This window comes from Ptiloglossa arizonensis, chromosome 9, assembly GCF_051014685.1.
Source record: "Ptiloglossa arizonensis isolate GNS036 chromosome 9, iyPtiAriz1_principal, whole genome shotgun sequence".
Lineage (NCBI taxonomy): Eukaryota > Metazoa > Arthropoda > Insecta > Hymenoptera > Colletidae > Ptiloglossa > Ptiloglossa arizonensis.
Window position 1 is genome coordinate 21,221,920 of NC_135056.1, and position 11,128 is coordinate 21,233,047.

The 11,128-nt window shown below is 36.8% G+C and overlaps 2 protein-coding genes across 8 annotated transcripts; both read right to left on the reverse strand.

Annotated features, from left to right (window-relative positions):
* Positions 1-161: 161 nt before the first annotated feature.
* On the reverse strand, positions 162-5,398 carry LOC143151025 (neuropeptides capa receptor). Of its 3 annotated transcripts, XM_076319747.1 has the most exons (8): positions 5,262-5,398; positions 4,919-5,100; positions 4,173-4,511; positions 1,653-1,743; positions 1,367-1,566; positions 1,035-1,286; positions 614-938; positions 162-515 (listed from the first exon to the last, which is right to left on the reverse strand). In XM_076319747.1, exons 2-8 carry the CDS (start codon positions 5,004-5,006, stop codon positions 269-271), a joined length of 1,542 nt encoding a protein of 513 aa, XP_076175862.1. In that variant the 5' UTR covers positions 5,007-5,100; positions 5,262-5,398; the 3' UTR covers positions 162-268. The 3 variants fall into 3 exon arrangements, with proteins under 3 accessions (XP_076175862.1, XP_076175863.1, XP_076175864.1); XM_076319748.1 differs by having other exon boundaries at positions 162-503; positions 4,919-5,398; XM_076319749.1 differs by having other exon boundaries at positions 310-515; positions 619-938; positions 4,919-5,398.
* A 283-nt stretch (positions 5,399-5,681) lies between these two features.
* On the reverse strand, positions 5,682-11,068 carry LOC143151378 (DNA polymerase subunit gamma-1, mitochondrial-like). Of its 5 annotated transcripts, XM_076320455.1 has the most exons (4): positions 7,088-10,811; positions 6,656-6,928; positions 6,361-6,576; positions 5,682-6,200 (listed from the first exon to the last, which is right to left on the reverse strand). In XM_076320455.1, the coding sequence occupies exons 1-3, from the start codon at positions 10,793-10,795 to the stop codon at positions 6,367-6,369; spliced, it is 4,191 nt and encodes a 1,396-aa protein (XP_076176570.1). In that variant the 5' UTR covers positions 10,796-10,811; the 3' UTR covers positions 5,682-6,200; positions 6,361-6,366. The 5 variants fall into 5 exon arrangements, 4 of the variants coding, with proteins under 4 accessions (XP_076176570.1, XP_076176571.1, XP_076176569.1 ...); XM_076320456.1 differs by lacking the exons at positions 5,682-6,200; positions 7,088-10,811 and adding an exon at positions 10,911-11,068 and having other exon boundaries at positions 6,315-6,576; XM_076320454.1 differs by lacking the exon at positions 5,682-6,200 and having other exon boundaries at positions 6,315-6,576.
* Positions 11,069-11,128: the final 60 nt, after the last annotated feature.

The window sequence follows — 11,128 nt, forward strand, 5'->3', positions numbered from 1 at the left end:
GTCGAACGAAAAGAATTCGAAGAAATCGCAAAGAAATATCGTCTAACGAACTGATTAACTAATGGACGTTTATCGTTGAAATCTTTTACTAAATACATAAATTTTATAATCGGATAAAAATGAACATAAAAAGAATACGATTGTACGGTACATCGCTGGACAATAAATAACAATACGATCGATTAATTTACAGCTATTATTTACAAGTATCGTGTAACAGACAATGCTTAAATCAGTTTAACCGTTAAAAATGTACAGTTTGTGTAGATCACAAAATACTATTGGCGGTAGACTCTGAATTTTCTCTCGTTTGCCTTTCAGACGTAGAACTCGTGCTGTTCGTTTGTTCTCGAGCAACGGAATGCATTCGATCGAGAAGAGGTCTGGACGTGGAATCTTCTTTCTTCAACGGGTATGATTTACGAGGAACATTATCGTTCATGTTCCCGTCTTTACTCACACTTTCTCGACTTGTAGTGAATCGAAACATTTCCTTCGCTTGGCTGATGGTATACCTAAACAAGAATTATATAAATGTTGCCGACCCTCGGTATAAGAATATTATAATATTTAACGTAATATCGCGTGAGTACGACTTCTTTAACGTTACAACCTTACTGAATGCTTAAAGTTCGTGTTGTGCGTCTTTCCCTTTGGATTGTTTTCGGATATCTGCAACTCCCTGGTAGTCCAGCTCCTTCTTCCCATCTTTCTCGTTGTACAGCAGATCGTCTGTCTGAACGCGTTCCGATACTTCATGCTCATCACGTTATATAAAATAGGATTCACGGTTGTGCTGAAGTAATAGAGACATCCGCTCAAAATGTACAACCACTCGTTCAAGTCCGGATAATAGTCGGACTCTTGCGCGTAGACGTAAAACAAACGTTGAGCATGAAACGGAGCCCAACAAAAGAAAAACAATATGACCACAGCGCCTGCAACAATCCAATCGTTACGATTTAGACGTTCTGTTCAAAAGAAGAGCGAAGAATTATTATAAAAAATAACAAGGACAAATAGCTCGGTCTTACTCAACATTCTGATAACGGATTTCCGGGATTGAATTTGTCTGGAGTTTCCATGAATCGTGCCGTGCACGACCGAGTTTAGCGTGTCCCGTGTACTGTTCCATATCCTCAAACCCATCCTCGTGTAGACCACCAAAATCACCAGCATCGGTATAAAAAAAAATATGATGCTGCTCAACTCGTAAAGCGGGAATTTCGGCATGTACGGTAGGAGCATCGCGCAAATCGCCGAATCGGCCGAATAATTACCCGAACCTGTTCAATTTTATATTTTTTATAAGACGCTGACCGCACGTAATCTGAACGATGAGATGGAATTGAATCGCTTAATTAACCTGGTGGATACTCGACCAAATTGACTTTCGTATAGATCGCGAACGGTATCGCGCATACCAGAGCTATCGACCACGCAGCCAAGATGAAACGTATCGGTCTTTTGAGACCGCTTATCGTGTAAACACGAAGCGGGTGACAAATGGCCAGATATCTTTCCATGGAGAAGGCCACTATCGTGAGGACCGACACGTACGAGGACCTACCGAACAGATGCAACGTGTCAGACGCAAAGATCGTTGAAGTATGCGTATAAAGTATAACCAATGCTTCCCAGTGATTTCTTACATTTCCGACACGTATGCTCTTATCTTGCAAAGGACGACTCCCAGAGCCCACGGATATTGTTGCCAGAAGATGCTCAACTCGTTCGGTAATCCTGAAAGTGACCGAACAAACTTTGATAACGATCAATCGACGCGATAAGGATCAATCGATGAGAATATTTCGTTCCGAACGCTTTAACAACGGTAACACCCCATTTTTATTCTTTTTCTATATCGTTATCTGTGATCTGCTTTTGCGACGATCGTGCAATTGACGTCAAACGTCTCTGTCAGGACGCGGAATGACTAAGAACCGCAAGCAACACGCCGGTACGCAAACTCGTTTTACCAAAAGTAGATTTACGACCGACTTAAGCTCGGTAGGTAATTAACGCGTAAACGTCACGATATTTCACGACGATGTTCAACGAGAGAAGAAACTGCAACGGATTCAAAATTTATCGCGCATTTCGTACAAAGTGGAATTTCTGCTTCGTCGTTTGGAGCTTCTTTCAGACAAAGAGAGAGATTTCAGCGACTTATAAAGTCTACGTGAACTTTCGCGGCGCATCCTCGACGAATCCTCGAGACTTTACCAAACTTGTTTCGACGAATTTACATACGAGTTGCATGTTGATTAGCGTGTAATTTACGGAAACTGTGTCAACCCGTTGAATTTCCTTCTCGTTCGTCGAAATACCACCGCGTTCCATTTAAATGAACCCCAATGCTTAAACATTTTTCCAATATAAATAAACCGCGATCCGTCGGAAAACTGTATCAATTCTCGAATAATATCGCGCTTGCGTATCAATATTTGCCAAGTTAAAATGACCCAGTTATGTTTGTTGTTCGTCTCCCTTTACGAAGAAGAATTAATATCTATACAGCAACGTTTATTACCCTATAAAAATCGATGCCTGATATCGATATCGCGAACTTTTGATCGTACCGAGTGTGCGCAAGCATTCTGCGTACCTTATCTCGCGACAATTGTTTCGTCAAACGGTTTTCATCCAATCCACGATGCAACAGGGAATTCAATTCGTCTTTGCGCTACCGATGATCGATGCCGAAACAAATTCGTACTATTCGCTCGTTCCTAGCATTTACATCCCGTAAAATCTATTCACTTTCATTGCTAGGTACAGTTGCACAGACCGATATTTTCATCGAGTTCGACAAAATCGACACCTTGGAACACCTTGGAACTCTCAAAGGTGTTGTTCTTACAGGAAGTTATTCGATATCGTGACGTTCGCGCGTTCCAAAAGAAAAGTCTCGCGGTTTTTCTCATTGTACAAAAAGATACGTATGCCTTGCGTACAAATTTTCACGCTCCACGATAGAAAATGTTTTGAGATTCGTTAAATCGTACTTTCTATCTTCATTATCATTTGATAATTCTTGAACTACCGGTTCAACTATTCGGGGAAGGAGAGCAACGCGAAATAACACGTGAACGTTTACGGTTGGTAAATTGCTTCAAGATCGAAATACTTATACGTCACGACGTATACGTAAACGTGTGAAATCTCTTTAATTCATTCGTGGCGAACGCTCAACTTTTAACCCTGAAAACCCCACGTAGTAGCGCAAATAAAAACATTACGATTGACAAACAGCCCACTGTACAGATAACAATCGCTTATGTACACACGAAGCGAAGATTAATTTAAAGCATTTATCTTCGAATTTTAAAGGAATAAAGAGAGACAAAATGACAATCGTCTCGATCTAAACGCGATGATTCCAGTTTGACCGAACTTCTCTCGAGAATCTTCTCTATCTCGCTGTTCAATACTATAATAGTTATGTATATCGTTCGAGTTTACTTTAATCTCGTAAGTCAAGACCGTTCGGTCTTATTACTTAATAGTTTTGAACGTTGTCGACGATATGGACTAATGAAACTTAACCACGTATTATTGATTTTTAATCGCAATCGTCTTTTCGTCGGCAATACACGCTTAAGCCATTATTACGGTCCGTCAAATACGTTACGACATTCCACGCGCACGTAATTGAAATCGTTAAATTAAATCGTGTTATTTTTGTTCACACTTTCCTGTTTATCGTTATCGGTATATTTTAATCGGCTATCGAAATATCACTGTTCCCGATTGAAACGATGCCACCGTTAAACGAACCACTCAACGAACGCTGATCCAGGGGCACAAGCGTAAATCGAATTCGGTTAAAAACGAATTAATATCGCGTACAGTGGCGCTCGTTCTCGATTACCTTTATTAAGGTAACCGTTGTTAAACTCGTTTATCGCATTTTATTATCCTCCTTTGTAAATTATTATAAATTATCTGGAAGGAAACGCGAATCAACGGCTCTCGGTGAGACGATAAATTTGATGTATTTCATTTCCGTGTTACGCGCGGTAACATTTCGGTAAACATTTAAAGTGTACGGTCGACAAGACGGATACAGTGAAATCGAAAATGAAACGAAGCGCAAAGAAGGATGGGAGCGCAAATTGGACGGAACAAACAACAGGGAAAGAGATCGATCGAACGCGGAAAAAACTCACCCAACACGAGTAGAGTAAGATCGGATATAGCCAGACTGAACAAGTAGTAGTTGGTGGCGGTTTGCATCGAAGGATTTCTAATGACGACGATACATGTGGCAATGTTCCCGAAAATGCCAGTGACGAATATCACCACGTACGCTATCGTCAACGGTATCACCATCCTCATGGGCAGATACTTGGGTCCAAGTACCTTGGTCAAATATTCGGCTTCCGTCAAATTCCTCAAGTCCCAGTCCTTCCAGAAATCGTGCAAATCGCTCGCATCTTCGTTCGACGTTTCCATATTGACTATGTCTGTTCGGAAACAAAATATTCTCCCTCTACGTCCGACGAGATCTGCCAAAGGAGTTCAACATTTGCCGAGAATTTAAGAAAAGACGGATGCCGTGAACACGGATGTTTGTAAATATTGTTAGTCCAGGGAAAACGGTCTCCACGAGCCCGTCAACGGCCTATTTTAAGAATCTCTATTCGTATCTCTAGAAATAATTATCGCGTGTAAACAAAGCATTCGGTCGTGACTAGATAGTAGTCGATTCAAGAGAACGCGGTCGGTTGATCGTTAATGGGCCACCGACTGAATGCAAAAAGCTCGTCCGGTTTTTTTCAAATTGGAGCTCCTCCGCGGTGTTACTTCGCCACGATCGATAGAAAAATGTGCGTTCGATTCGTGCGTTCATTCCATCTTGAGACGATAGTCGTAGGTTGCCCTCCAGCCGATTTAATCTGCCATTTCAACTTACGATCGAAAATTGGCTCTATCGCGAACTTATACTTCCTGTTGATACTCCACCGGTGATACTCATTCTTCTTCCGCGAGATGCGTGTCATCTTGACATCCTTGATTCGGTTCCCGGGCCGTAGTATGTCTTTTTATTCTTCTCGGTGCAAAACGCCGTACAACAAAGGAACGGTCACCGATCAACTAATCGATCAATGATAAAAAAAATCACTCGCACGAAATATCACGACTTTCCGACGATAACGACCGTTTATGCGCGAACAGCAACACGTGGACTAATAGTAGAAATCGCGTAACACCGAGAGAGTGCGGTAAACAGAATTCAATTTAGAAACATTGCGTACCGTTAACGGATCGGGAAGCAATCACTCTTTGAGCTTGTCGGTCGATGTCGTTGACAGAAACGAAAATAAATAGACGAAACGAAGAGGAGGACAGCGAGATCGGTGAATCTCGCTGACGGGTGCGTGACTACCGTACAATGCGACTGAATGTAGTGTTCTTAGCGATGCCTTTGGACACCTGACGTTGCGACAACAACCTCATCCTCCTCCTGATCTCACTGATAAGAAAATCGGTCTAATATATCGTTCAATCGTATCAAGATTCTCAGTGCATTCAATTATCGCGTTTCTAACTCTCTCGGTGCGCAACGCTACAAATTCGCTAGACACAACTGAACGTAAATGCAACCTTCGCTGGAAAACCACGAGAGTACGCTGTTTCTGAATAAAAAGGACACGATGTTTTTTTTTTTTTTTTGCTTTATTTCTTTTCATATTTTAACTTTTCCTCGAAAATAATATGTTTACCAATAGGAATCGTAGTCCGGTGATTACATATTTCTCGTTGCTTGTATTCGCTTGAAATTCGTAACATTCGGTGACTGTACGTAATTACGCGTCGCTATCCAGTTATTCGATATTATTTATCTTTAATTTTATGTCGACGGTGGTCATTCAATCGGGGATCATTTCCGTTGAATCTTTTAAATTTATCATCGATGGTTACCATACTCGCTATAGATAATAACGGAACGCTGGAAAATGTTAATTCACTAAAGGTAGAACGTGTATAAAATTGAAAAAATCATACTAGCCGATAAGATTAATCAAAGACGTTGCAACGAGATAATTTTTACGATAACGTTCATTTGCGTCAAACGTAAGAATATTTTTATTCCGATGATATATTAATTACTGCGAGACAAGAACTTCGATCCTCTTACAATACTTACAACTTGACATTAGTCGATGTATAAATAAACGAATTGAAACTTCGATCTACGAACAAATGTTATATTTTAACAATAATCTAAGTAACTATTAATGTAGTTCGTTGAATATTTTAACTATTTTCAAACATTATTAGAAAATGAAGAATTAAATTAAATCGACTACAAAATAAAAGTATGTATATATTTATTTACAACTTTGTACTAACAAAATGTTAACTAGAGTCAGATTCGTTGGAACTTGTTTCACTGATGTTATCTTTTCCATTACTATTAAGTGGTAATCTATTTGTATTTACAAAAAGATTGTCCTCTTCGTTATCATTTTCTTCTCCATGCTTGCTGATTCTTCCTTCATTTAACTGTGGAATTTCATCGAATTCTTTTGGCCAACAATCCCGTGCACGATACAATTTTTGATGTTCCTAGCGGATAAATTCTTATTTTTGTCTTCTTTTACGTTTTATCATAGATAAAATTACGTATATTTGAAATAAAACCTACTCGGGTCAATATTTTAACGATCTCTGCCTTTACTTTATCTCCTTCTGGTATTGGCTCTACCAGCACGAAATCTCCTCGTTTTACCCAAATGTTTCTTCTAAACTTCGGTGGCATAGACACGAGATATTGATCTCCGGTGAAATTTACAACTTCGTGAAGATTATTACCACGTGATTCAATTATTCGTACAATTGATTGCGATTCGGTAGGAAGACTCATATCTTCGACTTCTTTAACGACATGTTTCCGTTTTGTTGCTTTAGACATTTTTATCTGTAAATTTAAATATAAAAACGATACTAAACATTTGATCTTTTACAGTAAAATAAACGACAGTTTTATATTTTGTACCAGTTCCTTTAATTAATCGATAATGCTTTGGTATTCATTGAATGTTCGTAATTAAAAATACTATAGTTTTCGATTAGGTACTTCTTTCTTTGTTTTTTTTTTGTTGTGCCAAGGTCCTATACATCCTCCTGTTTTCTTTATAACCGATAATATGTCCAAACTCTCTCCAGGTGAAATATTATATCCATTTTTCAATCCATGGACATTCGAAAGTGTCTTGCAGTCATCCCCTGATTCTTTGCGTAAAACGGTATCTACTTCCACGGAAGTGAAAAACGCTACCGACATTGGAAGGTCTTTCATTCCAAGCCTCGAAGCGCAAAAAGATCGTGTTAGAAGATTGGTAACATGCATGGCGAGTGCGGCGTTATATTTGTAGCGCGATGGTACTAAATATCGCACTTCGTCGTGAAATGATAAACAAAATCTTGCTTTGTCTTTCATAAGCCATCTCATTGAAACTAGCATCAAATGCAAGAAATCAACTGCTCCGCTTTGAACCACCCAATTAACTTTTGTAGGCAAATATTTTTCACTGTTCGTTTCATTTTCTAGAGCAACAGTTAACCTGGAATTTAGGAAGGGAGTAACAGGATGAGGGCTCAGAGCAATATTCTCCAGACTGTTGAACATTGCCGATTCTAAACCACCCAACCATTTAGGTCTCTCAAACATTTCTGTTAATGTTTTACCCGATAGCTTTGATATTTCGTAAGCCTCGTAAACTGAATATTCTATATCATTCAGGTTATCGTTAATATACTCGGGTTTCAATCTGTATATTTTTCTACCTTTAGTCATCGTCAACATTTTTCGAGATTTACGTGCAGCTTCTTTATCCGTCATAGATGGATTAAATTGTTTTAGAAGTCTTTCTGCAAATATTCGTCCTGCACCATAAATTCTAGCATAATTAAGAATCTTAGCTTGGTTTCTGGAAATCCCAATAACTTTTGCTGTAATGCTATGCATATCAGTTTCATTAGACTTGTTGCCAACTAGAGTCATCCAACCAAATGGTGTGGCTCCATGAATTTTTTTATAGTAAGCATCTCCTATAATCGATGCAATCCACAGCTCTTGACTATCAACATCTGCACCAACAATATTATATCCTGGTGGAGCTTGTATCATGGCCCGCAATTCAGAACCAACACGTTCAAGGTGAGCATTAGAAGCAGTCATCCATGTACATTCCACTGCTCGTCTAGTTAATGTTCCACAAGCAACTACCAAAGGTAAAATTGCCCCATACTGTATTGACTTTTCTATTGTTTTAACAGCGTTTGGTAAACAAAAGTTGTCGAACCATATTACAAACTGTGACATGATCCTGTTTCTATTATTTCTCCAATATGACAAAAATTTAGTAATTTCCAATACTTTTGCGGCACTGCTATCTAAACCAGCAAGAACGTTTTCAGAAAACTTATTCAAAAAATCTTTAGCCAATGGATTACCAACATTGTACTTTGCTCCATTTTTATGTGGCAATTTAAGAAAGTAACAACAATTATCTATAACTACATTGCACCAAATGGCACTCCCTTTATAAATACCATTTAAACAAGAATTGGATGCATCCTTATCTTTCTTTTTCCCGAAACACGAAAAATTTTTCTTATGTAACTCATTTTGCATGTCTTTATCCAGAGTTGACATTGTATAATGCATTATATTGGATTCGCATGTTTCTTGTGATGAAGAACACTGAACCAAAAGCTGTTTTAAAGGCACTTTAGTTTCAATATTTAAATCATTATTAAAGGGTACTAATATACCCCAACCTTTTTCTTTTATATGATGCAAAGGATAACCGTCCCATTTCAGATTCAACAGTTTTGGTACAATTTGCATGGAGGTACTTATATTTTGCGGACCTGGTGCCCAATCTTTATCATTGGGTTTAGAACAAAGTTTTCTATACCATGCAGGATACCCTGGCATATGTGGTAATTTTGCAGGTAAAAGTTCTCTTGTTTCTTTCAAATAGGAAAATTCTTTTTCCAAAATATCTTCTTTGTCTTCTTTATCTTCGAGATAATTTTGGGAATCAGTTTCTTCTTTTTCTGCATTTTGCACTTTATATTTCTCTTTAAATTTTTTTTTCATCAATGACGATTTCCCTTTAATATCTTGAGTACTCCAATCTTCGTTCCACATCCATAAATCTTCCTTGTATTTTTCATTGTGCATTAGTTGACAAACATCATTGGCTCTTTTAGCGAGAATAGATTTGGTCTCAGAGTTTAAGTTTTCGAACATAGTCTCTGATTCGTTCAAATACTTGAACCAATTAGAATTTGTAGGTAAATATGCTGTTCCAAGCTCTAACATTCCTGCTAAAGTAACAGGATGGGGAAATCTTTCTTCAAAAATAGGAAATACCTGGCATAACACTTTATATGTTGCAACTACATCATGTGCACAATAAGTCATCAAAGATTCAAAATCTTCTCTCACATCTTTCAAAGTTCCTTTTACAAATACATTTCTGAATTCTTTATTTAATTCGATGCCACAATAAAGTTTATGTACTTCTGCTAAACTATTCAAGGAAGTTATCTTGTGCAAATTAGATTTTTCTTCTGTATCTTTTTTTCCTCTTAAAATAGATCTTTGGTAGCTATTAATTCCACCAATAGAGACATGAAGTGACATTGTGTCAATGAACCGCAATCCTGTATGATTCAACCAATATTGTTCTTTAATCTTACTCCTATCAAATGATACATTGTGACCTACTATAATTTTCTTTTTTTTATGATAGTTACTTAATTTTTCTCCATATTCTGTAGATTTACTTTCCATTGGAATCAAATGATCCATATTAAACTGTTGTCCTTTAAAATTTTTATTTAAACCGCTTATTAAACACTTCGATACCCAACCATACCATGCTTGATTAGTTACTGCAGTAGCAATTGTTGGTAAAGGCCCTTCTTTCATACAAACTTCTACATCAAAAATTATACCAGGTTCTAATGGATAATCTACAGTCTCTGCTCCATCGCATGTATATCTGGTCCATCCTTCCTTTAATAGCCATTGATCTGGCATTTTAGGGATATTTTTTATAATGTCTTTTATAATTGCTACATAAGGTTTAATTTGTTCCTTGCCAATGTTATAAAAATGTTGTTCTATGTCATTTCCTTCTAAAGGAGGTAATTTAAGATCTACCTCCGGTAATCTAGTTGCATCTTCAATTTTTATCCCATATGAATTTAAATTGTATTTTATAGATTCAATTTCATTCTGCGATATCTCTTCTTGCTCATAAGACTTTTGGAATATTTGCTTGTGCAATGATTTTGAAAGCATTTGCATATTAATTTCATTAATTCTTGTGTTATCATTATTAGACATTTCCGTATCGTCTTTTGCATTTTCTAATTTTGTTATGTTTTGACATTTTATATTGGTATTAACATTATCCTTATAATTGTTTATGTCATATTTCTTAGTATTAAAATCATGTTCAAAATTTATAGATGTATTGGGTGGATTTTCTTCTTTTATATATTCTTTACTTTTATTTAATGAAACGATTGAAGCAGAAGTTACAATTTTAAATATATTATCTCCATCGATATCATTTTGTTCGTTTTTATGTAATTTATCAGTATTCTCTATAGAGGTTAGAGTATCCGAATTGCATTTAAAAGAATTATGTTTCTTAATGCGAAAAACTTCGTCCTTCAACTTTTTACTTTCAACGAAATTAGAATTATGTTTCGCAACACAACACTTGTAACGATTGGAAATACGAATTAATGAATTTCTCATTTCTAATCTGATCTGTTTATATTAGAATGAAAAACAATGTGTTCAACACGTGACTTTATTATTATTTGCATCTATAAAATGTGGTACTAATAAACTATATTAAGTAAAATCTTACCTGTCAAATTAAATTAATTTAGAAATATGACCCAGAAAAATGACGTATATAAATAACGAATATTTTAAACAAATCAATAAATGTAATAAAGTTAGAAGAGTAAAATGTCAAATATTTGAACTTTTATGTCGCCATATTGTCTCGGAACGCGCAATTTTAAAATCACTCATTACTGCAGTGTAAAACGGGTAAAAGATTCGTGTAATATCTATATTACA

Coding starts and splice junctions, on each gene's coding strand:
- LOC143151025 (XM_076319747.1), bottom strand. CDS start 5,006: ATGACACGCATCTCGCGGAAGAAGAATGAGTATCACCGGTGGAGTATC. Junction 1,744..4,172: donor TCTTACTCTACTCGTGTTGG/GTGAGTTTTTTC, acceptor GGTCACTTTCAG/GATTACCGAACGAGTTGAGC. Junction 939..1,034: donor ATCCGTTATCAGAATGTTGA/GTAAGACCGAGC, acceptor GGATTGTTGCAG/GCGCTGTGGTCATATTGTTT.
- LOC143151378 (XM_076320455.1), bottom strand. CDS start 10,795: ATGAGAAATTCATTAATTCGTATTTCCAATCGTTACAAGTGTTGTGTT. Junction 6,929..7,087: donor AAAAAAAAACAAAGAAAGAA/GTACCTAATCGA, acceptor TTAAATTTACAG/ATAAAAATGTCTAAAGCAAC. Junction 6,577..6,655: donor TCGTTAAAATATTGACCCGA/GTAGGTTTTATT, acceptor TTTATCCGCTAG/GAACATCAAAAATTGTATCG.